The sequence below is a fragment of the Cucurbita maxima genome, unplaced genomic scaffold, assembly GCF_002738345.1.
Source record: "Cucurbita maxima cultivar Rimu unplaced genomic scaffold, Cmax_1.0 Cma_Scf00023, whole genome shotgun sequence".
NCBI lineage: Eukaryota > Viridiplantae > Streptophyta > Magnoliopsida > Cucurbitales > Cucurbitaceae > Cucurbita > Cucurbita maxima.
The window spans coordinates 2,892,738-2,917,679 of NW_019272039.1; the positions used below are offsets into that span (position 1 = coordinate 2,892,738).

Below are 24,942 nucleotides of genomic sequence, written 5' to 3' on the forward strand. Positions count from 1 at the left end.
GTTGTTTTGAACTAAATTATAATAGAGACGGGTGGGTTATGAGTTCATCAGACTTTCGTTGCGCCACTCTGATTTCCAACAATCTAAGTTCACTATTAGAAGATATTATGTCCACTTTTGACCTGATACCTAACATCGTTAGTCCAATAATTTTAAAACACATCTCCTAAATAAATATTTTTATACTCCTACAATAAATATTTTATTCTCCTCTTAAAATAACGTGGGATTTCATGCTAAGTTAAAAAAGTTATCGAAATATAAAAAAAGTTGATAGAGATTGCGATTTTAATCGAATTCATCTGGGTGGAAGAATAGTAGGGTGGGCAGAAGCTTTCGAACATTTTAATGGTTCCCGATCTTAGCTACAATCAAACCCAACCATTGCTATAGGCGATTTTTTTTAAAAAACCATGTTACTCATATCTTATGGCTTCAACATTTTATTACACTATAGTATTTAACTGACTTCAACGAGAATGTTGTATTCAGAGTTCAATACTTATTTTTATGGCACGTAATTAGTAAAAAAATTCTTAAAAAGTATGGTATAGCTTAAAACTTGTATGCTTAATTTTAGAAATTTTATAAATGAGTAGTCAAAAGGAAACATTGTATTAATAATAACAGTTAATTATTCTAAACAATTTATTAATTATTTAGATCATTTTCATGGAGTAATTATTATTCACCATTTTTTTAATATTTTAATTAAACGATGAGTATACTATAATTTATTAGTTCTCTAAAATTGGACACGTCAACCCATTAAGAAATTAACCGTGAATTGAAGACCTATTTCATATATCTCGAACTTAGATTAATTTACAAAATGTTGAAGATTATTGAGAGCCAGTCCAATTTAATTTGTTAATTTAATGATTTAGGGAATGAACAAGTAAAGCCTCACAAAACTCTGCAATTGCCATTCAGCCCCGCACCCTATCCATTCCTCTTCTACCGCCAACCCATACCAAAGCTCTGCAACAAAGGGCAAAATATTATACTTCGGAGGGAGGATCTGCCCGACCTCACCCGGCAATGTCCACTTTCTTGTAGCCGAAGCTCTCAATGCTCGGCCCTCGACCGTCCGAGTAAACCCACTCAGCGTTATCTTCAGTATCCACCACCAATGGAGCTTTCTTCTTCATTTGTTAAATTCTCATCCTCTACTAATTACTCTTTCTCGTCTTCTTTTACTCCATTTATTGTAAAACTTCACCCCAATAGTCCCAATTTCCCGAACCCCACATCGGGAGATTTGCGTATTTTTGCAGTTGCAGTCGACCCACAACAAGAATTGCCCAAAAACAACCCTCAGAGACTGCTAAAAGAGCTCGCGGAGCGAAAACGAGCCACTTCTCCGAAGAAAAAGGTGCCCCCAAGAAGGTATATTCTTCGGCCGCCACTGGATGATAAGAAATTAGCGGAAAGGTTTCTCAATAGCCCTCAATTAACTCTTAAATCATTCCCATTATTGAGTTCTTGTTTACCATCTTCGCGGCTTAACAATGCCATAAAACTTGGACGGACGAGTACTTGCTGGAAGCCAAACAAGCCCTTGGATACCCCCTTGAGCCCTCCGATAGTTATGGAAACGACAATCCTGCAAAACAATTTGACACTCTCTTATATTTGGCCTTCCAGCATCCCTCATGCGAAAGAACAAAGGCACGACACATAAGATCGGGGCATTCCAGGCTTTTGTTTTTGGGCCAATATGTGCTCGAATTGGCGTTAGCAGAGTATTTTTTACAGAGGTATCCGAGGGAGTCGCCGGGTCCAATGAGGGAGAGGGTTTTTGCGTTAATTGGGAAGAGGAACCTTCCAAAGTGGATTAAGGCTGCCAGTTTACAGAATTTGATATTCCCATATGATGATATGGATAAGATGATCAGGAAGGACCGTGAACCTCCTGTGAAGTAAGTATGGTATTGTCTTTTCATTGGTTCTAATTCTACTTTTTTAATCATGCTATGAGTAAGATACTTGTAAGATATAGCTTTTTGAGCTTTAAGTGATTTGAGAGTTCTGTCATTGATGTGTTAAGCCCCATATTAAGTTTTAGAAGCATCACAAAATATGGGAAGCCGATTATGCAATATGATGATAATGCCTTATATGATTGAATAGGAATTAGGATTTTTTATTAGGTTTAATGTTAGCTGCTCCTGGAAATCCAAAGTTAGTGAGTTTTGATGGTTGTGGACTTTGAGTTTCTTTATATAGATGGCAAACCCATTTAGTGAAGATAATGCTGCATAAAACCAAGAACAGACCATGTTAAGGAGGTTTTTTTGAGTGAAAACTGAAAATGTGGCCCAAAGCCATAATTTAAGGTTACAACCCTAATTCTCAGCCCAACGATTCAATCTTTTGTTGAAACAAAGACGTTTTAATCAAAGTAATTAACACCGCCTTATGAAATTTGGATTAAACAAGAGATAAGGATAGAATTAGATTACCTCTTGCGAAGATCTAGTAGCAAGATTTGGAACCTTGTTCTAAATTGAGTCCCCTCATAATCGAACTTGATCAAGACTTGATTGAATGACTCGGATACAATTCTACCACAAGAATTGCTTGAAACTTAGAAATGGCAAAATTGATGCTCAGATTTGTAAGGAAAACGTCTCAATTTGAGATCTCAATTTCATTCATTCACCAATCTGATTTTTACCTAACATATTGTGGGTATTTATAATCTTCCAACAAAAGATGTTTGTGGCCGGGATACAATCCCGATCCCCTTTAATCTTCAATTTTGACCATTTGATATTTTAAAGTTTTACAACTTCAACCGTGCAAATATTTAGAATGCTTGTTGAATCTACAAAGGAAAAATGAATGTTTGTTGAATTTTCTTGGCTTTGGATGCTGTAATAGGTCAAGTTGGAACATTTGGAACGCCATGATTCTTATCAAAGGTTATTTAGGTGGCGTTGTGTCATGGGATCGATTCTTTGTGAAGCTTAACTATTTGTGAACCTGGCACCTTGCGTTCTTTCCTGTTTCCTCACACCTACTGCACAGGTTATGAACTCCTTCCATGAATGTGGCGTTTTTCCAAATTCGTTTGTCTTTCACAAACTTATTTCAGGCCAATATGGTTACTTTTTACCTGCTTGGCTTCGGTAAATCTGGCTTTGATATCACTTGTCACGGGATCACATATAGGATAAAGATTTGGCCCAGTGAAGCCTGGTATTATGGCGGGACTTGGGAGATTGGATTTTCTGTACCGACTCGTGTACTTAGTTTGCATGATTCATCGAAGTCTCATTTTGTATGATGGAACATGTACTATTGGTTGATATAGCGAAACATGTATTGTGAGATCCTACATTGGTTGGAGAGGAGAACGTAACATTCCTTATAAGGGTGTGGAAACCTCTCTGTAGTAGACGCGTTTTAAAACCTTGAGAGAAAGCCTAGAAAGGAAAGTCCGAAGAGGATAATATCTGCTAGTGGTGGGATTGAGCTGTTACAAATAGTATTAGAGTCAGACACCGGGTAGTGTGCTAGTGAGGACACTGGCCTCCCAAGGGGGTGGATTGTGAGATCTCACATTGGTTGGAAGGAGAACGAAACATTCCTTATCAAAGTGTGGAAACCTCTCCTTAAACACGTTTTCAGAAGAGAAAATCCAAAGAGGACAATATCTACTAGCGGTGGGCTCGAGCGCTTACATGTATTGTTTCAAAATTCTTACCTCTTATCAACCCATGGGATGCTTTACTTGGTATAATTTTGTTTCTTGTTTCCTTCCTTTTTCTTTGATGTGTAACATTCATGTAACCAACAACCAGGCACAGGTCAAAGTTGGACATGCTTTTACATCTTATCATGTTATTACTTGAGTGAACTAACCTACTCTTAATAAGTAGATTAATAGCTTAAAATTCCCATCTTTCCTCTTTCTCTTACACTGATTCAATGTATTATATCAAACAATTTGAAACTAATATTTATTTACTTCAAGCAGATCTGTATTTTGGGCGTTGTTTGGGGCAATATATTTATGTTTTGGAATGCCAGAAGTGTATCGGGTCCTTTTTGAAGTGTTCGGAATGGATCCCGATTCAGAGGAATGTGAACCGAGATTACGCAGGCAACTTGAAGATGTAGATTATGTCTCTGTTGAATTCGAGGACAAGAAGATCAGCTGGCAAGATATGATTGCTTATAAGGCAAGTTTTCGGAAACGATATCGTTTTCTATTGGATGAATTCGACTCTTGCAATCATGTTTTCGTTCCCTCGTTTTTCAGCCTCCAGAAGATGCTCTATTTGCCCACCCTAGGCTCTTTAGAGCCTGTGTCCCGCCTGGCATGCATCGATTCCGGGGTAATATATGGGATTATGATAGTCAACCTCAAGTCATGAAGGCACTAGGATATCCTGTTCCTGTTACAGATAAAATTCCCGACATCACAGAAGCACGAAATATCGAACTCGGACTTGGATTGCAGGTAATTACACCTTATCTGTGGAGTGATAATTTATCAATGTGTTTGATGTAGAACGTTTGCTGGATGCTTGATATAGATCAATGTAATCCTGTTAATCGGCATGATCATGAAAATCTCAGGCAATTTCTTAATCAAATGCAGCTTTGCTTTTTGCACCCATCAAAATTCAAGTTTGAGCATCCTCGTTTCTGCTACGAACGATTAGAATACCTCGGCCAAAAGATCCAGGTAAGATCGTTTACATGTATTAAGGAGAGATCATACTCCTTTCTCTCTATCAACATCCTGTCTACTCAGAGTGTGTTCTTCGTTGTAGGATATCGTGATGGCGGAGAGATTGTTGATGAAGCATTTAGATGCTCCGGGAAAGTGGTTGCAGGAGAAGCACCGGCGTTTGGTGATGAACAAGTTTTGCGGGCGGTATTTGAGGGAGAAGTATCTTCATAAACTTATCGTGTATTCGGAGCAAGTTGAAGATGCATACGAGAACAACCGGAGGCTTCGAAACCCAGCCACCACGGCTGTTCAGCAAGCTCTTCATGGACTTTCTTATGCTGTTTATGGAAAGCCTGATGTGAGACGTCTCATGTTTGAGGTTTTTGATTTTGAGCAACTCCAACCTAAAGCTGTTTGAGGATCTACAAGGAAAGGTAGATGATGCAAGCAAAGGCAGATATGTATATATCTATATATATGTATGTATATGTATATATGTTTATATATATATATATTGGGCAATGTTTTTTTAAAACTTGTCTCCTGCAATATTCTTTCAATCCAGTTGCTGCTCTTCTGATAGGATGCGATTTTTTATTTAGTTTGTTTATTTGTAACTAGTAATAATACGAGGAGATTTTTTAGAATATTAAAAATTATGAGTGCAGAGACCATGGCTGGTGGCCAGCAAATATTGTTCTATTTGAGTTTTTCCTTTCGAACTTCTCATCGAGGCTTTAAAACGCGTCTGTCAGTGGAAGATTTCCACACCCTTGTAAATGTTGATTTGTTTTCTTCCCCAACCAATGTGGACATCACAATCCACCCCTTTGGGGCCAGCGTCCTTATTGGCATATTGCCTCATGTCTACCCCCTTCGGAGAACAGCGAGAAGGTAGACACATCGTCTGGTGTCTGACTCTGATACCATTGGTAACGATTCATGTCCACGACTAGCAGCAGATATTGTTCTCTTTGGGCTTTCCTTTCCGAGCTAAGAGTAAAATACAAAAATTAAAAATTAAGAAACCTTTTACTTTTTTATTTTATGTTGAATAATATTTAAACTTTAAATTGTATGTTATGAATTCATAAATTTTTAATTTTATATAAAAAAAAGTACACATTAAATTCGTAAAATATTGGAGTATTATTGTATATTTTTTTAGGTTAAAAAAATTTAATATACATCAAATTGAAAAGGTAAAAAAGAAAAGAAAAGAAAAGAAAATATTTATTATTATTTTTTGGGAAAACTTTTCCGGAAGTTGCCTACTGTTCTCTAGTCTCTTCAGCGTTGTAAATTGGAAGGGAAAATGGAAATACAGTGACGCGCAACTCTGCGTCGAACGCTGCAATAATTCGTTAGCCACTTCAGCCTTACCGCTCTCTCTCTCTCTCTTCTCTGGACTTCGCGGTTTTGCGAAGCGCGGGCCTTCTCTCATGGCGTGGTTGTCCGCCACATGAACCATGCGCGCCTTCAGGCCCTCCGTCGCCGCCTTTGCCTTCTGTTAGTGTGTGTCGTCTTCGCTCTCCATCTTCCGGTCGCCCACTCTCCAACCTTCCGTTCCCCTCCCCTTCCACCTCCTTCCGACGGCAGTTTCTTCAACTCTACTGGGACTGGTCTGGGCGATAAGATCACTCCGATCGGATTAGTGGGCTCGAGTTATCCACCCATGTCTAAAGCTCGTGTTTATACGGATGTTAATGTTCTGCGCCCTAAGGACTATTGGGATTATGAATCTCTTGCCGTTCAGTGGGGGTAAGTTTGAAACCCTAAGATTTACGTGGGTTTTCTTTGGGGGGGGCGACTTGATTTCAGGTCTCTTGATTGTTGGGATACTATCCCCTTCTGAGTATGCAAATCAGCACTGCATGATCTATAACATAATTTCTAGTCAATTGGTTCGTACAATTATTGGACCACTTGATTGTGCGTAGCTTATTGGGACTTTACTTGGTAAAACTGGATCTGAATTTCGAAAAGTTTGCTTTACCAACTTCTTTTCCAATCAAAAGAAGGTTGAATCTGGAGCATTCGTTGTTAATTATTGAAATTTGTTGCTGTACTATTATTTTGAACTTTTGGTTCAATATTTGAGCTTGTTGTCCTGATTTTTTTACTGGTTTTCATTCTTTTCCCTCTTAACCCAGTGATCAAGATGATTATGAGGTTGTCCGGAAAGTGGGAAGAGGAAAATATAGTGAGGTATTTGAGGGAATAAATGTTAACAACAACGAGCGGTGCATAATCAAGATACTTAAACCGGTTAAGAAGAAGAAGGTATGTTTCAGTTGTCTCTATCAGTTTAGATGGGAAATGCCGTGATGGCCTATGTAATTACAATTTATCTCTTATAAGATCACTCTTAGTAAATTTTCCAATAGCTGTTATAATGGGAAAGATAATGTTACTCTGGCCTCTGTCTGTTAACTAAAATATGTCCAACAATGCTGTGGAACATTGCTTTATTGTGATGCTACTAGTTCTTCTATGAAATTTGAATGTTTATTGAGATCATCTCAGATCTCAGATACAGATTTCAAGATTCAATTGATCTCTTGCAGATAAAGAGAGAGATAAAAATACTTCAGAATCTCTGTGGGGGTCCAAACATTGTCAAGCTTTTTGATATTGTAAGAGATCAGCATTCAAAAACACCGAGCTTGATTTTTGAGCATGTGAACAGCACAGATTTCAAAGTACTTTATCCAACACTGACTGATTACGATGTACGCTACTACATATATGAACTTTTGAAGGTAAGCATACAAGGGTATATTTGTATGTCAGCTCTCTGTTCTCTCTTTCAACCTCTAATGGTGCCATCACTGCAAATGAAGACTTGTGTATGTTTTAGAAGTTTGAATTGCCCTTTTTGGTTCAGGAACTAGTTGGGGCATGGGTAAGGGTATTATTATGGTAAGGAAATTGAACCACTTCTATGAGGCTACTGCTTTTTCAGTAGGGTTATGATTTAATGTAGCTGATTGGCCAAGAGCTGTTCATCTTTAACTTGTTACTGTGGGGGTGTTAGTATAAACCATTATTTTGTTGCTACTCTCCTTTTGGTTCAAGTATGTGGATCTTTCTAACCATAAGAACAGTGTTGGGATTCTGAAATATAAGGTCTTCACCTTAATTATCTTTTGTATGGCTCTTCTCAGTAATATGATGCATCCATGTCTTAAATACAGGCATTGGATTATTGCCATTCTCAAGGGATTATGCACAGGGATGTCAAACCTCATAATGTTATGATAGATCATGAGTTACGAAAACTTCGCTTGATTGACTGGGGCCTTGCTGAATTTTATCATCCTGGCAAGGAATATAATGTTCGTGTGGCCTCAAGGTAACATCCAATGAATTTAGTCATTTTCGTGTGGCCTCAAGGTGTTAAAAAGAAAATATTTGAAAAAGAGTGTGTCCCAGGAATAATTTGCTTATTTAACTGACGTCATTGTAAACTGAACTAATAATTTTTTTCTTACACAAATTCGGTTTGCTTCAATTCAAACCAATTTTAGAAACCATGAATCAACTTAAACGAACTTGAACTTTATAACTCGACCAAATCCAAATGCTTGTACCTTGTGTGATTAGGTTTTTGAATCATTAAGTTGTTTTTTACCCCAGATATTAGATTCTTTGGGATTTTGGTTGTTCAGTAGCTTATTCATTTATGCTAATGCCTGAAAACACTATTGGAATTTTTCTATCATAGGTTTAGTTAAATGCTGAAAAACACCTGTTTCCATCATAGGTTTATTTTAACACTTCCCGTTGGCCTTCGGGCATCTGTGAGTAAAGCTTCTTGTAATTATCCTCTAGGCTTGGTCCTTTTCAATTGGACCCCTTTTTTGTATAGCTTGTTTGGTTGGGGTGTTTTATTCTGTTAGGCTGTTTTTGTTGTTTTTTTAACGCCCTGTGTATTCTTCGTCTTTTTCTAATGAAAGCATGTTTTTCTTTTTCTTTTCTTTTATTGTGAAAAAGGTGAGATATGTTGTCATTTTATTTGAAGTTTACGAAGAGTGCCTCTTGTGTTTTTCTGCATCCATGTAAGTATAATTCTTTTGTCAATTGATGAAATATATATCTATTTTCTCAGATACTTTAAAGGTCCTGAATTGCTGGTTGATTTGCAAGATTATGATTATTCTTTGGACATGTGGAGCCTTGGTTGCATGTTTGCTGGAATGGTGAGCAATTTTCTTTTTCTAAAGATTTTGAAGTTGGCAAACCATGAATCTATGCATCCCTTAATTTATACTTGAGCTAGTGTTTCCATTTTTGTTCTCTTGTAGATTTTTCGCAAGGAACCTTTCTTTTATGGTCATGACAATCACGACCAGCTTGTAAAAATTGCAAAGGTAATGTATTTAAAGTTGGTGAAAATTTCACTTATTTTCTCTTGTTGCTCTTTAATAGTCAGTAGATTCTGAATAAAGAAAATAACCATTGGATCTGGATGAAATTTCAGGTTCTTGGGACAGATGAATTGAATGCATATTTGAACAAGTATAATCTAGAGCTCGATCCTCAACTTGATGCACTTGTTGGGAGGTGTGTATAACATTTAATAAGATCTTGCGTATAAGAAATCAGTTCTGTGAATTCTAAAAAAACAAAGGCTTCTAACTATTGGCACGGAGAAGTCGTTAATCGAAGCTATGATCAATTTTCTTGTATAATATGTTGTATTGCATGAGGAATTAAACTTTTGGGCATTCAAAAGTTCAAGGAAGCTTTAATACAGATGCTTATAAATTTTAAGCCTACCGGACAACTTTTTGGCGGAAGCCTGCCTACCTACCCAGGATGTTAATATTCTACGAGTTCTAGGGTCAAATATTGTTCAGTTGTGCCATGCATTTATTTATTGCCTTGGACACCCATGCTTATTTTAAAAATAGTAATGGAGATTTATATTATTGAAATTCTATTCACATGTACTTCTGCAGGCATAGCAGGAAGCTGTGGTCTAAATTTATCAATGCAGACAATCAACATCTTGTTTCTCCAGAGGTGATCTATCTCATGGTTATTAATTAGAAGGCAATGTTATAACCTATCATCAGTTAATTGTTATGTTATTTCACTGACATAGAATCTTTTTCTTTTTTATATTAAACTGAATGAATATTTTCAAGAGAAGAGTAAGAGAAATCCTTAAGCTGAAAAGAACGGAACATACTTGAAAAATTCTCAACAGAACTATAAAGAAATGTCCCTCAAAATATTCAACATTCTTCTAACTTGGAATGGTCACTTCTTGAATGCAGGCTATTGATTTTCTTGATAAGCTTCTTCGATATGATCACCAGGACAGGCTTACGGCTAGAGAAGCCATGGTATTTGCTCTCTTATTTAAACTTTGCCCCATCACATCTTCCAATTAAGAGCTTCTTGATCATATTCCCCTCTCATGAGTCCTAATCAAAACCTGCTTGGAACCTATGTTTCTTTTCCTCCTAAACCATTTGATTTTCCAAAACAGCCAGGTTATAATATACATATTCGTATGTGGATCCTTTTCTAGATTCGATCAAGAATGATATCTACATGTCTTTGCATTTTTTTTACCCTTTTGATACAGCCGTAGTAACTCCATGGATTTGAGGACTACTAATATTGTCTACTTATATTTCATTACATAAATAGTTCACTTGGCTTGTAGACTTGAGGCTTGATATTTGATTAACTACAGTAGTATTTTCGTTGATGTTAATAGTTTGCTGGCCTGTTTTTCTGTTGCAGGCACATCCATATTTCTCCCAAGTGAGGGCTGCAGAGAGTAGCAGGATGCGAACACAGTAGTAATTGGATTAAGCTGAGCATCAGCATAAACTAAAGTGTGATATGGACTATGGATTTATGTTTAAGTATTAGTTTTACCAAAGAAATATGAGCTCCCTGTATTGTAGTTAAAGAAACCAAAGCTAAAAAAGGACATATTATTTTTAACGTCGCAGATTTTTAATGAACCATCGATCGAGCTTCGAGCTTATCCTTGTTTTGGAGAAACTATATATTGTGTGCAAATTCTCAAGGCATGTGTGCTTGTACTATTGCCTGATTCTTCATTATCTGTTCCTTCAAAATCATTAATTTAAGGTCACGTTGTAAGTTTAAATAACGGAAGTTTCAATAGAATTGATGCCCTTTAAACTGATAAAAAAAAATGATTTAGCATATAATGCAACCATACTATATTTACTAGACATGAAAACAGATGTTAAATCTCAAATAGTACTCACCATTGGTTGAATTCATTTTTTCTTATTTCTCCAGAAATCACAGAAAATTCGAAGTACACCAGAACCAACACGAAAATTCGATAGAGAATCGAAAGAAAACCATCTTAGAATCAGTTAGTAGAATACGCCAGTTCAATAAGACCATGGAAAACATACCATTAATATATTAATCCAAAGCCGATTTTCTGATACATGAGCAAGACCATAAACAAAATACATACTAAATTGGCACGCAAACAGTCCAGAAATCACAGGTAAACATGGGCAAGGAGGTTGCTACTGGAACGTGCCTCCTCCACACTGTTCTTTCTTGTTTATTCTTTCATTTTTTAAGATGTGGGAAACAAGTATAGACATCAGCTTTTGGGTGCTTTGCCTCCGCATGTTCCCTGCATTTGACCTCTGATGTGGTGCAGATAAAGGTTTGCATGCATACCTTGCACTGCAATCAGTTTCATAGGAAATGTTCTTACCAAAGAACCAAATCAGAGTAAATGTTCTTAATAAAGAACAAATCAAGAGTAAATGTCATAAAACAGTAGCACCCACTGCCTATAACATTCTTTTGAATTCTCTACGTGCAAGAATAACATAGGGCTCAGAAAATCGCAGGCTTTACAGATACAAAATTCATAGTCTACAACACTGATGATAAGTTGATGAAGAGAACTGAAAGATTTACTTAATAATTGGACACCATCCTTCCAATCACATACAAGGTACCCTGACCATCGAATCGAAGAAACACTTCTATTGAATGTGCAAATGTGGCTCAAAAGAAAAAGAAAAAAACAATTCTGAAACATCGAACTGTACAGAATAAGCAAGAAACTAATGGTACAAGCGGAAGAAAAAAGAAACAATTCCTATAAACACAAACAAAAGACGACATGGGCATATAAATTAGCATCAATATAAGAACTAATTCAACTATCTTCATACAAATTAGCATCAAACATTGTCAAAACATACCTGAATAGACATTGCTTTCTTGTTCGATTCGAGCTGACTTCCTGATAACAACAGACCAAACAAAATCTTCAAATTTAACCCGAATAACCGATTAATAAAATCAACTCAATAGCTCTCTCTCTCGCACGATAATCAATTTAAGTGATTTCACACCCTAACAGAGCCGCCACTTAATAAATATCAAGAACAAAATATACAGAGTTCAAGAAATTCACTCAGAAACCAGTAAAAGTAATCCGAAACCAGTAAAAGTAATCCGAAAAAGAAATAAAGGCGAAGAGTTATAGAGAAAACTCGCCCTTTGAAGCTTTCAGCTTCTCCATGTTCTTCTCGCGAGCCATCTTCGCTTTCTGCCCGTTCCCCCCTCCCATCTTTACGAGTAGCCCTAATTCGTGGAAGATAGCGTCTTGGTTTGGAAGGGGTCGAAACACGGAAGGCGCAAATATAATGTGGTGCGTTCATCTTATAGCTGTAGCTGTCACGTGCATATTGATCAAATCACCCGGATAAACGTCACCCAATTAAATTACAAATTTAATTTTAAAACGTAATTTGCATCTATTTAATCCATAAATTTAATATTCTAATCATTTTAACTTTAAATTTATATATATTATATTAAAAATTTAAACCTTTTTATTTTGTTAGAAAAAAAAAAAAAAAAAACAGCAGTATTAATTATCGAATTCGAAATGAATTATTTATTTTGGAGCGCCGAATTTAAAATTCATGCACGATCGTGAGCTCGTGGTTTCGGCAATGATTACAAAGTGGCGTCAGTAAACAGCAGCGGCCTGATCGTCGCTCCCGGTTGGTGAAAGGGCTCCATTACAACGCCTTGCTTTTGAAACGATCGACAGCATCATGGGCCCGACTGCTACTAGGTGCGCCCGATGCTGGTGCGGACTCGAATATACTTTGCTCTGTCCCTCCAAAATTCCATTCCTTTTCTCCTATCTCTTATCTTGATCTTCATTACTTTCTATCTGTCTAATCTCTTTCCCACGATCGCTGCTGATTCCGCCGTTCGTCTACCGGATTCCTCCACCTCTTTCTGTTGAGCCATGGAGCTTTTTCTTGAACTTGTGCTAACCATTAGTCTTCCTCTTCTTATTTCTTTTATTGTCAGTAAGTTTCTTTCCAGGGATTCAGCCGGTGAAGAATTGTCTCCGTTTGGATTTGACTTCGGGTTTGGATCGCGAATCCATAATCTGAAAAGTCATAAACCTAGCGTCGTTGTTGAGGATTTTGTCGGTGGCGATGAGATAAGTAAATGTGAATTGAAACAGGGGAATTCCACCGGAATATTTGAATCGAGAGGTGAAGCTGGGAGTAAATGCGATGATGCGGTGACTGACTCTGTGAGGGTTGTGGAAGGAGAAGAGAGTGATTCCGATAATGGTGGCGGAGAGGTTGCGGAGAAGGTGATCGATGAAAGTGCTGATAGGGCCAGTGGTGAAGAAAGAACCTATCGGGATGAGGAGAACGCTCGCGACGGCGTTGAAGTCGAGGAGTTAGAGAGAGATCGGAGCAAGAAATCCGGTGGAGTAAACAAGGAAGGATCGGCGGAGGTGATTTCCGTCGAGGATGACGATTGGGTGGGAATTGATAGAACTGAATTGGAGAAGGAATTTGAAGCCGTAGTGAAGTTCGTGAAGATTCATGATACCGAGGATCCTAATTTTGGCGATGAATTGAAGATGAGGCTGAGTGGACTTCACAAGATTGCTATGGAGGGCTCTTGTAGAGAACCACCGCCATTGGCTTTGAAGATCTCAGCTCGATCCAAATGGTATGGTAAACTTCTCTTATTTTCTTCGATTTTGTGTTTCTTATTGTTCATTCGGCTGTCATGATCTTCCTGCAATTCCATTATCGTTACAATTTTTTGGGAATTTTTCGCTGTCAAGAATGTATCAAATGTTCTTGAAACTGTAGACTAAAAGATCGTATTTACTACAATGCACATTGCAACTACAGGATTCTATTCTCTCTAAAAGTTGCATCATGGAGAAGTAGCCAGTAGTAGAAAACACATCCTTCAAAATAATTGTCATGTTCGAAGAATTTGACATTTCATGTTATAATTAAAGACCAGCAATTTTCATTTGCATATACCGATGATAGTAAGAATGGTCGGGAATTTGGATGAATTATTGACTTCACTGTTGTTGAGTTGTTTGTTTCAAAGCCAGCAATTCATGAATAGAAGATCAAAACTTAACTGCTTTAAGAATAAATTGAAAATATTTAGTTCTTATAGCATATGAGCTTCCATTTTGAATACAGTAGTACTGATTTAATGAATGGTTTCTATTTGTTAATCTTGAGTTCTAAGACTTTTGTTCGCTTTGCTAAATTGGATTCAAGGAACGCTTGGAAGCAGCTGGGGAACATGACCCCTGAGGTGGCTATGGAGAGCTATATCAACCTTGTTTCTGAAAACATTCCTGGCTGGACGTCCAAAGCTCCTCCTGTAAGTACTTGGCTCTACTGCGAGCTCTGGGCTTCTTAATGATTTGCCACTTCAAACTCGGCTTCTTATGAGGTTGAAATGTGGATTGCTTTTGGTTTGCAGCTGCAGGAAATCTGAACAAGTAAAGCCTTGTTTCAACTGCAAGAGGATGAAAACTCGGTGATGAGGAAGCCCTGTGGTGTCAAAACTCAGTTTGTATAGTCGTCCTATGCTTTGGCTTTGTCTGGTTCTTGCTTGGCCATTTACCCCATTTCATATGGTTTGCATTTTAGAGAACCTATAACATAATTTAATTTTTTTCCATGACAATCCTAGCGTTCTTGTAAATAGCAATTTGAAGTTATTTTTCCAAGGGTATGAAGATGTAGATTCAAAACATAAGCTTGGATTGATATGTGAAAATAAATGAATTTGTAAAGAAGTTGTATAGTGTTGGATGAATACAAACTCTCCACTATGTTATGATATTGTCTAATTTAAGCATCTATGATCATTCCTTAAATTAGACTATATGAGACTTTTATCCAATACCTTCCCTCGAACAAAACCTCTCTGGAACAAAGTAGGCACATTTGAGAATTTTATTAACATGGTTAAATTTAGGACCCAACTATGATACCATGTTAGATGAATACTATGATATTGTTTGCATAAGCTCTCATTATCCTTTCTTAAATGATTACCAAGTGGAGTATATAATATTCATAAAATAAATCTCTTTTTTTTTTCTTTTTTCTTATAAAATCTACTTGTAATGTTATATATAAATATATTCACGAGAGTATATATATGTTTACTCCTTTTTCCCTCCGTTCCATTTCTAAGCGGTGGAATAGAAGAATGAGCAATGCTCGTCGTTCCTACCGTGCCTCCTCCCATTACGAGCTCGGATTATTTTTTCTAAGAAATGGCTGGCTACAGATAGGGCTTCTCTGAGAGTTTAACTGTGAGACAAATGGCGGTGATCATCGAAAATTCAGTTTGGGAACCAAATCCATATTTGTTCGTCTTCATCTTCCTCTCTTGTTTTTTTTCGATCTTTCTTCTACCTTATGCTTCCAAAAATGGTTCCACCAGAGCTCCTGCTCCGTTCGATCAGGGATTTTCATCCTCCTTTTCTAGTTTCCAGTGGAAGTTCCTGCTACTTTATTCTCTTGCCTCTGGTAAGTTCCGTGCATCACTCTCTGCACACTGTTTTTTTTTTTCTCTCTCTCTCTTTTTTTTTTTTTTTTTTTTTTTTTTTTTTTTTTTTTTTTTTTTTTTTTTTTTTTTTTTTTTTTGTGAAGAAAATTTACAAGAATCTGGTCATTTTGAAATGGAAATCACCTAACAAGTCTCTCTCGGGCGGCGATCTTCTCCTTTTAATTTATCTCTTTTCCTAGACTATTTTCCCTTCCTTCATTGACATTTCTTGTTCACCGAGTTGAGTAAACGTAAAATTTCCCTTCAGTTGAGGCGCGTGGATATTGCTATTCGGTACCTGATTTATCCTCTTTACTAATACAGTAATGGAAGGCTTATGGTCAGTATATGGCGAATTTGAGTTGACGTATCGTGGAGTAAACAGAGAGGAGATAGTGTCGTCTCTATGCGTTGGATATGCAGCTTCTCTCTTCGTTGGGACCTTTTTGGGCGTTCTATCGGATTTGATGTAATTGTAGTTCGCTTCCTTACTCGATTACGTTCTATTTCTGAAACGCCAGTATGATATCTTCGTCTATATGCCAAAATGCACAGGAAATTTATTTGTGGTGCTGTATTCTTTTTCTAATTAAACATAGATTTATTCTGGTAATCGCAATGTATCAGAGAAATTTATTTACACAATATTCTTATGTTGAGCTTAGATGTTTGTGGTGAAGGAAATAGTGATATCGCATAATGTTATGAACATTTGGATAGGACAGTGCACGTTTTGGAAGAAATATAAAGAAAAGGCGACTGCAGTCTAAAATTTTCAACGTTGTTTTCCCGTCACTTTTTAGGTTGTAATTTTGATTCTTATGCTTTTACTGAAGAGAAGAATATCTTCTCCAATGCTCCCTTTCTGATTTTATTACTAAGAATTTATTTATAACTACGTCCATATGTATGCTGTTCTTCTAATAAATGATTTTATTATTATTTGTAGAGGTCAAAAGGAAGTTTGTGTGATGTTTTGCATTATACACCTTGTTACTGCCATATGGAAGAGGATTTCTGTGCATCCAAGTCTCTTTGTCGCCAGTATTGGTTTATCTCTTGCTACCTCAATATTTTCATTCAGTTTTGAAACATGGATGGTACTTCAACATGAAAAGGTTTGTTAACATGGTTTTCCACTTGGATTTGTTTAGGTTGTTATCTTAGTAGGCCACATAAATTTACATTATTGTCAGACTTGTTCAAGGAAGTTGAAGACCCTCGAGTGTGAAATCAGTGGACTTTGATTGTACATTTTTTACTTCAAGTTAAAGATTATAGAAATAACATGAACCAACTTCTTTTTAATTAAATTGATTCAACTGACTCTGTTTAATAAGTTTTTTTATTTTTTCATTTTTCTATTCTATTGATCTCAACTTATGCCCCGATTGTTTAAGTATTTGTTTTTACTTGGTTGAATGGTTGGTCTTGTTGATTCATAATTGAGTTCCTGCAGTACCTCATGAGTGTCGTATGAAAGAAAGCACTAATTTAAACTTAGTCCCTCATATAATTTTCTCCCCTTGCAGCAAGGTCACAGGCAAGATATGTTAAGTGACACATTTTGGCTAATGACTATATTTGAGTCTGTCTCATTGATTGGAAACCAGATGCTTCTGAATAGCCTGGTTGGTGATACTGTTAAGAGGAATATGTTTTCTCCTTCCACTGTTGCTGTTTTCTTGGCTTTGATATGTGCAACTTTTATCATCAAAAGGTGGACAGAAGTATCACAAAGAATAGAACTAGAGGACTATAGAACTTCTTTCAGTGCATATATTTTTAGTGGTAAGCACCGTATGTTCCTTGTATTTACATCTTGTCTTAGGTTTTGTTTGACTGGGTATAATTTTCAGGCAAGTCCATTTTTGCCACTTCATTTAATATATAATATTTTTGCTCTGTTCACACATTAACATCTGTTATATTTGAATATAATAATTTTGCTGAACCCTGTCCTACCAGTAACCATCAAATACTTTCGAATCATTTTCAGGGATTTCTTGGATAAGCCCTTGTAGAGTTTCTCAGACTTCATAAACTTTCATAATTTGCAGATAAAAGGATATGGTTATTGGCATGGGCACAAGCTTCTATTCACTTCTCTGTTGCATTCTTTTGGATTCTTTGGGCTCCAACATTAGTGGTATATCTTTAAGTTTTAAATGTTTGAGAATTGTAATTATAGGAACATTTAAGTATTGAAGTTATTTTGTTAAAGGATTTATAATATTTGAAATTGTATGCTACTTTGGTTACATAAAGACAAAAACAGATTGTATTCCACAGAGAACTCTTTCTCTTGCCTTCTCCAATTTTGATGTTCTTATTTTAAATCATCAACAAAATCACTGTACTAATAACTTTTTATGAGTGTCAATTTGTTTATGATTTTGTTGTTGGATTTAGTTAACAGGCATTCATAATTTTAGAACTTTTGAGTTATTTTATTATTTCTGATCTAGGCTGATGGGAGGGAAGTGCATTTAGGGTTGGTATATCCATGTTTGCTGGGATCCAGAATCCTTGGGAGCTCATTGTTTCCATGGCTTATGGGTAGAACATCATCCTTTCGGACTGAAGATTGTTTACTATATGGCTTCGTTGTATCAGGGCTTGTGATGTCAATTGTGGCTTTTGATTATCAGGTAGGTTACATATGACTCATGCTTTTAGGCTTTTTGAGAAATTTCGAGGAATAAGTAGTTTCATGTTCTACTGCTTGATCTATTTATCTATAATATGCAGGAGCTTGGAGTTTTAGTGATGCTATTTTCCTTATTTCATGGCTGTGTAGGTTTAATTTTACCTTCACTTGCAAGATTAAGGACCATGTAAGTGCTTTACTTATTATTATGATAGCATCTGCAAAAGCCTAAATTTGGCTACATTAGGTTTTGATTGCACAATGCTTTTTTTCTCTCGTTATTTTTCTATTAGGTATGTGCCAAGTAAGTTACGTGGAGGGATGATTAGCCTATCTCTGGCCCCTGCAAATGCGGCGATTCTGTTTTTTCTGTTGCAGGTATGTAATTCTACCTTCAATTGAACTCTTAAGAATGGTGGAACACGCATTGGCATTTGTGGGTGCTGATATGTGCATCCATCATTCAATAGCAGCCAGCTTATTTGGGTGGAAAAGGATGCGTTTATTTTAAATGAAGAATGCCTTAACTTCATCACTCATGCAATCTGAATCGTATAAAAGAAATAGGCATGTTTCGCAAGTGGTTAGTTCTGGATCATAGGTGGGTCTGAATCTAACTAATACAACCAAATGGTAAAAAACTGCTCAGAATCGTCCTGTGTTTAAATCTGATTTGTTTACCATGAAGGGGGTCCCATGAAAATTTGGGAAACCCAAGGAAAACCCAAGGAAAACATTGGCAAGGGTTTTCGTTTTTCTTCTTACCGTAAGTGAAGTTGGTGAAGAAATTCATAGGATTTGAGATTGAAGATGAAAGGGAGATTTTACGATTTCAAAATTTCCTTTGTATGTTTTTTTTAAATCCAAGACTGTTGATGTCCTGATCTTCAAATACTGCGTATATTAAGCTCGAGGATAAGAACAAATATCTACGGGAAACCAGATTACATGTTGTTAGGTTGATTTTTGGTACCATAAACACGAGTTTTTAAGGTTGACCAAGTCCTCTTCTTTTTTTATTAGAAATTTCATTGATGACTTAAGTTATTTCTGTAGGATGGCTATTACAGGCATATCGAAAATTCAGTGATAATAGCATTTGCTGCCCTTAGTCTGTTCTCATCGGCCGGTAGCATGTATGCATTGAAGCGTTGGGGAAAGCATCCATATCAGAATTGGCAAAAGCAGTAAACAGTTCCCAAATTTCAAGCTTTGGTTTGAAGATGGTAGGCATCTATTTAGGAGTGCCGCTTACCATCTTAGTACTCAAGCTTGGAAGACCAAGTTATAGGGTGCCAATTTTCTTTTTACTCATCGAATATATTCAAGCTCAACAAACCCATTGTCATCCCATTTCCCTGTTTCTGGGCAATGCGGCTAATTCCTGCTGACGAGACAAGGACTGGACAATTTCACCCAAATTTCAATGTTGATGGGGCCATGTAGCTGCCAAAGGCGAACCTTTAAACGTTCCAGGTAGGATGCAAACCTCAAGAATGAATGCTTTTTTTTTTTTTTTCTTTTCTCTAGTATCCAAGGGCAATTAAATGGTTAAGAGGCCCATGCTCACGCTGGCGATTTTGGAACATGGTTTTTATTACCTTTGCAAACTTGAATCAGGTAGCAAACCATATTAGGTTTTGTGCCTTTTTCGTTGGACCCTTGTACTTAACTTTGCTTGGCTAGTCAATAACAAATGATTTTATATTGATAAAGTTTTGGTAAATGTGACTGTAACTTATCTCTTTATGCATATAAAGAGAAGAAAGAAAACAGGAAGTAAATGAGAAATCAATCAATAATTATTTAATCCATTCAATGGAGTTCACATTTTTTGATTTACTAGATTGAGCATTTCCTTGGTTTTATTTTATGCTAAATATTTATCTTAGTTCACAATATTTGAGTACTTTTCAATTAAGTCTAGTTTAAACATTTTCGATTCAACCTCTTATGTTTCAAGATTTTCAATTCAATTCTCCTCGTTAGCAAATATTATAATAAGTTGATGGCAAATTTGCATGACAAATACTAAGTTTCTTCTTTTGAGGCCTAGAGGAACTAAAAACTTTATTCTTAGTTGTCATTTTCCACCCAAATTTCCGCCGGTGGTGCAAGTTTATCATCAACCAATATTAATATTTACGTACAATGAAGGATTAAATTAGAAAAAAAATAAAACATAAACTAAATTGAAACAATTTAAAACAAAAGAAGGAAAAAAACACACAAGGATCGAAGGACAGACCTTTTATGCTGTTTGGTCGAGGACAGGGGAGGGAAGGATCAAATGTTTATAATGTTAAAACTCATTTTTATCAAAGTAAACAATGAGGTCGAGATTTACGAAGTATGCATCGTGTGTAGTAAATAATAACGTTCAATCGTCCTCTATCTGATCTCTGATCCATTTCGTAGCCACCCATTTCTGCCCTTTGATCACAGGACAGCTTCCATGAAGTGATGTCTACAAAAGCATCCAATAAATGAGATACTCAGAAAAGCATCGTTTTTAGGAACAGGAAAACGCTGAACAAAGTAGCACCATTTAATGTAATATTAATCATCATCCCTGAAAAAGTACATAATGCTTCTGAATTACAAAGCAAGAAATAACTCGAAGCACAAAGATGGAAACAACGCAAACAATAAATTGCCCACAGAAAATGTTTTTGAAAAGAATTGCTGGCACATTAAACACCTTCATGCTTTCAAATACAACGATATGCATGATATAAAGATTTAAAGTAACTACCACTTCAAACATGAACTACTACTGCATCTAACGTGGCAAGGTCATATTATGATATAGAATATGTTCCCAACAAAATACACCGCATCTTTTATCATCTTCCAACACTATTTCACTGGATTTGGTCAGATGGAGTTCATAGTTTCAAAAGGTTTTTACGTATTTATTCATTTCTTGGTCAACATAAATTCAAATATTTGCAGTTTAATGAGGAAAAAAAAACAATTATTCACTTCTTAGCCATTACAAATTCAAAGACTCGTAGTTTTAATGATAAAATAAAAACATCTATTGCTTATATTTTAAAGAATTAATATTTCTGTATTTCCTACATAAGATGAGTTGCAACATCTCCTGAATGTGTCACCAGGGGGAGCACCAAAAGTTTAACTATTACTAATAATAAATCATTTGAAATGTTATTGGGATATTAGCAGTGGCGAAATTGTAATTTCTTAAGAATTGGTTGTCTATACAGTGAGTACCGTATGATATCAGTTCGTAGTTTTGAAAAGGTTACTGTTCTTTGTTGCAACCATGTTCACTTTTTTTCATGGCAAAACTAGGCTCCTACTTGCAAATCAAGAAGTTCCATGCTTGAACAAAGCATGCACGCTCCTCCTCGTTAGCTCATTTTTCAACATTACACATTAATAATCCATAGAGCATTCAATTAAAAACCACCATGTCCAAGCAACAGAGGATAGGAGTAGGAACACTAACCGGATCGATAGTACCATTTGGGAAAACAGAATAAAACAGAAGTCCATCACCTTGGCGTGGCTTCACTTTCAAACCAATACATCTTTGGTACATATAGGTTCCATCCATATTTAAGCCGTTCTGCCAACCAAACAGAATAAATGTTCTTATTGAAATCATACTCAGAAAATGACTGGATGTAAGAAAATGTCAAGAAAAAGGCCGCATCGTTCATGTGGTATTATGGTCTTACCTGAAATGGAAACATGGTTTCTCCACCTTCTTCAACATCAGTCAAGTACAACAAGAAGGAAGCTACCTGAATTTAGCAACATGCATTCCACACAATCAACTTTTAACACTGTTACTATCAGAATTGATATTAAATTGCATTTGAGAACAACCACTGGAAATGACATGCAGTAGCTTATGCTTGCATCTAACCCCCAATGATTGTATACATCTGTGAATTTGTCGTGCAATGAACAAAGGAAAAGCTGATAATATCTACTTCGTACCCTTTGGCTCCTCTGTGGCCCGTATTCAGCAGGATTGAAAGAATCATAATGAGAATTATACTTCTGCCCAATCTCATAACGCAAGACATTAAATGCCTGAAACACACAATCCATAATCCATTTTAAAAATATCTGGGAAACTAGAAGTTTGATACCTTTTACAGACGCAACAAAGCATCATCAACATACAAAACCAAATGAAAATGACTGTACTATATACCCTGTACATTAACTATATAATGGAGCATTATTATACAACAAAAATCTACAAACAAAAGAAAGAAAGGAACATAGATATAGAGCTTTGGGTGCATCAAATGGATAGCATACAATGCTTAATTATACCTGTTATTATTATGGACCTTGGTCTTTTGTCAAAAAAATATGAAGAGGATCCTCTTTGAGTTTCAGGCTTTCATTCTCAGACAAGAGATAGAAAGTTCAAGAAATTTTTAATATCAGCTTAGAATAACCAACAAAATCTCACTAAAATGGACACATAGTAGATTTACCTAAAGCCCATCAATGGACTATAAGAAATGGATGGCCAAGATCCCACATCAAGCATTAAATTTTAGATGGAAATTTAAGAAAGGTCAAGTATTAGTTGAGCCTTCTTAAAATAAAAAAATAAAAAATAAATTTTAAGAAGGCTCGACTACTACAAATATAGATGGAAATAATAAGCAAGTTAGAAAATAACATTAGAGGTAAATTCACAGCGACCAAGTTAAGAAATGACAATAGAGGTGAATGCACAGTAACTTGCCAATGGTTTCATTTCCTCCAAGGGATTGAAAGAATTCGATCAACAACACTTCCCATCAAATTTCCATGCAAAATATATTCTGGATTCTAGAGCAAAATACCTCTCAAAGCTAACTCTTACGGACAATATACCAATAGAATTCTACCATCATAATACCTCTCCATGCGACCTTGGAAGCATAGTTGCCCTTGCAATTTTTTCCTCAATGGCTTCCAGAGTCCCACTTTCATCTTCGGAAGCACTAATGAAAACACCAGAACTGCTTGGAACACAGAGAGAGGATCAAATTGAAAATGTAATCAGGAACCTTTACAATATTCTATATTCCTATAACCAAAGTCCAACCAGGAACTTGAATGATCATGTATTCCTGATAACGGAGCCTTCAATTCCTAACAGTAAATAGTCGAACTTATCCATTTTCACCCATAACCTTGGCTAACTCAGAGGTTCTGCCGGATTAACTTGTAATTGTAACAATTGTAAAATGCGATTAAAAAAATAAATGGAAGGATGAATATTTGTTTTAGAATTGCATCAATTCCATTGATAACATAGAATAACAAAAGTACATGCAAATCCCCTAAACCAACGCCTAGGAGTCGACAGGAACTCCAATCAACAATTATAGGTGAGAATGACCAAAGAGTCGAACTGAAAAGGAGAAACAAAAAAGAAAGAAGGTACAATTATGCTGAAATCTTTAAATCTCAATGCATAACTTTGCAGCCATAATAAATCACACCTTTGAACAGAAGGTTATAATTGGGAATAGAGGAAGAACCCGATGTTGAGGCAGTTCAAAGAACGGTGGATGAGAAAATTAAAAATAAAACCAGAATGTCTTTCCTAGAGCATGCGAGCATAACTCATACTAATTCCACATATACTTTGAGGAAATAACCATCCTCATTTGAAATCCCCATAGTCTAACCGCATTAACTCGTTGAATCACGTCATCGAGCATTTTTGTTAACTCCATGCAACTAAAAGATAATTAATAAAGTCATGTGAACCAATACATGCAGCAGAAGATACCTTGTTCGGGTTCCTTTCGTACTCTCATCCGTTTCTCCCTTACGTAGAGCCAAGGCAGATGGCTTAAGCGCCGGTCTCGCCATATTAACTATGCTTTGGCATTGCTCAGCGGTTGCAAACTTCGGAAAATGAAGTGCGCGAGGTCGCCAGCTCAAGAGCTACATTTAGGAAAACCTTAATTGGTCATGCAATAATTGAAATAAATAAATAACGACTACTGAATGTCGAATAACCAGTTGCAAGGTTCGTCCGCCGATCAAGTTATCTTTCACATAAATACATGATAAACCTAACAAGAACAACTCATTCGGAGTAACAATGCGGTGAAACTAACATACCAGTGGGAAAATGAGAAATAAAACCGAACGGAGAGCACCTGAAATGGAATCGAAGAAATGGAATCGTCGCCGGTTTCTCCCGAGGTTATCAAATCGAACTCGCTATGATCGCTGACCGATTGAAGCAACCTCGGTCCCGGCCTATCGTCATCTACATCCTGCTTATTCGTCGGATAACAAGGATATATCAAAAAAATTAAATATAAGCATTAAAGAGACGAAATCTAATAGCGATTACAAACTTAAGGCACGCGGATCAACCTGAGAGAGAAGAGAAGAACCGAAGAATCCAGCGAGGAAACAAAAAAGGCATAAAATGAAGATAAATACTGGCAAGCCTAGCTTCGATCTGAAGCTCCAATTACTTTTCCCGTTATTGCATTTCATCTTCGTTTCCTTAGATGGAATCACTGATCTCTTCCTTATTCCTTCTATGTTCCGAATACGGATGCCTAGGGACAAGCTGGACGGGCTTCGCGCTTTGGCACTTAATCAACAAAACAAAGGTTAAAAAGGTCTTTTCGGTCGTCGAAAGTTATGTGCATGGCGGGAAGACACACCCAGATCATACACATTGAAACATTTAATGGATTAATTA

At 36.4% G+C, this 24,942-nt stretch overlaps 6 protein-coding genes across 8 annotated transcripts; 4 read left to right on the top strand and 2 right to left on the bottom strand.

Moving 5' to 3' along the window:
• The first annotated feature begins 921 nt into the window (after positions 1-921).
• Positions 922-5,269, top strand: LOC111497202 (ribonuclease III domain-containing protein RNC1, chloroplastic-like). The gene is given in 6 exon segments (XM_023147912.1): positions 922-1,514; positions 1,517-1,922; positions 3,986-4,190; positions 4,271-4,471; positions 4,613-4,699; positions 4,788-5,269. Coding segments are annotated over 6 exon segments (1,599 nt in total). The 5' UTR covers positions 922-1,132; the 3' UTR covers positions 5,106-5,269.
• Positions 5,270-5,980: 711 nt separating this feature from the next.
• LOC111496879 (casein kinase II subunit alpha-2-like) lies at positions 5,981-10,826 on the top strand. Its single transcript, XM_023147423.1, has 10 exons — positions 5,981-6,448; positions 6,841-6,970; positions 7,255-7,449; positions 7,885-8,042; positions 8,799-8,889; positions 8,995-9,060; positions 9,171-9,253; positions 9,652-9,715; positions 9,973-10,041; positions 10,448-10,826. Exons 1-10 carry the CDS (start codon positions 6,150-6,152, stop codon positions 10,505-10,507), a joined length of 1,215 nt encoding a protein of 404 aa, XP_023003191.1. The 5' UTR covers positions 5,981-6,149; the 3' UTR covers positions 10,508-10,826.
• A 252-nt stretch (positions 10,827-11,078) lies between these two features.
• Positions 11,079-12,379, bottom strand: LOC111496881 (uncharacterized protein At2g23090). The gene is made up of 3 exons (XM_023147424.1): positions 12,218-12,379; positions 11,920-11,960; positions 11,079-11,389 (listed from the first exon to the last, which is right to left on the bottom strand). The coding sequence occupies exons 1-3, from the start codon at positions 12,288-12,290 to the stop codon at positions 11,270-11,272; spliced, it is 234 nt and encodes a 77-aa protein (XP_023003192.1). The 5' UTR covers positions 12,291-12,379; the 3' UTR covers positions 11,079-11,269.
• Positions 12,380-12,673: 294 nt separating this feature from the next.
• LOC111497222 (acyl-CoA-binding domain-containing protein 3-like) lies at positions 12,674-14,816 on the top strand. Its single transcript, XM_023147946.1, has 3 exons — positions 12,674-13,711; positions 14,290-14,395; positions 14,498-14,816. Exons 1-3 carry the CDS (start codon positions 12,984-12,986, stop codon positions 14,510-14,512), a joined length of 849 nt encoding a protein of 282 aa, XP_023003714.1. The 5' UTR covers positions 12,674-12,983; the 3' UTR covers positions 14,513-14,816.
• Positions 14,817-15,198: 382 nt separating this feature from the next.
• On the top strand, positions 15,199-19,953 carry LOC111497141 (molybdate-anion transporter-like). 3 transcript variants are annotated; one of them, XM_023147813.1, is made up of 9 exons: positions 15,199-15,558; positions 15,902-16,046; positions 16,527-16,695; positions 17,110-17,368; positions 17,638-17,726; positions 18,046-18,228; positions 18,329-18,414; positions 18,521-18,605; positions 19,284-19,953. In XM_023147813.1, the coding sequence occupies exons 1-9, from the start codon at positions 15,351-15,353 to the stop codon at positions 19,416-19,418; spliced, it is 1,359 nt and encodes a 452-aa protein (XP_023003581.1). In that variant the 5' UTR covers positions 15,199-15,350; the 3' UTR covers positions 19,419-19,953. The 3 variants fall into 3 exon arrangements, with proteins under 3 accessions (XP_023003581.1, XP_023003582.1, XP_023003583.1); XM_023147814.1 differs by having other exon boundaries at positions 19,298-19,451; XM_023147815.1 differs by having other exon boundaries at positions 15,493-15,558; positions 15,846-16,046.
• Positions 19,954-20,375: 422 nt separating this feature from the next.
• On the bottom strand, positions 20,376-24,819 carry LOC111497009 (probable prolyl 4-hydroxylase 9). Its single transcript, XM_023147616.1, has 8 exons — positions 24,606-24,819; positions 24,383-24,502; positions 24,007-24,164; positions 23,125-23,227; positions 22,200-22,295; positions 21,935-22,000; positions 21,703-21,822; positions 20,376-20,694 (listed from the first exon to the last, which is right to left on the bottom strand). The coding sequence occupies exons 1-8, from the start codon at positions 24,729-24,731 to the stop codon at positions 20,608-20,610; spliced, it is 876 nt and encodes a 291-aa protein (XP_023003384.1). The 5' UTR covers positions 24,732-24,819; the 3' UTR covers positions 20,376-20,607.
• Between the last annotated feature and the right edge of the window lie 123 nt (positions 24,820-24,942).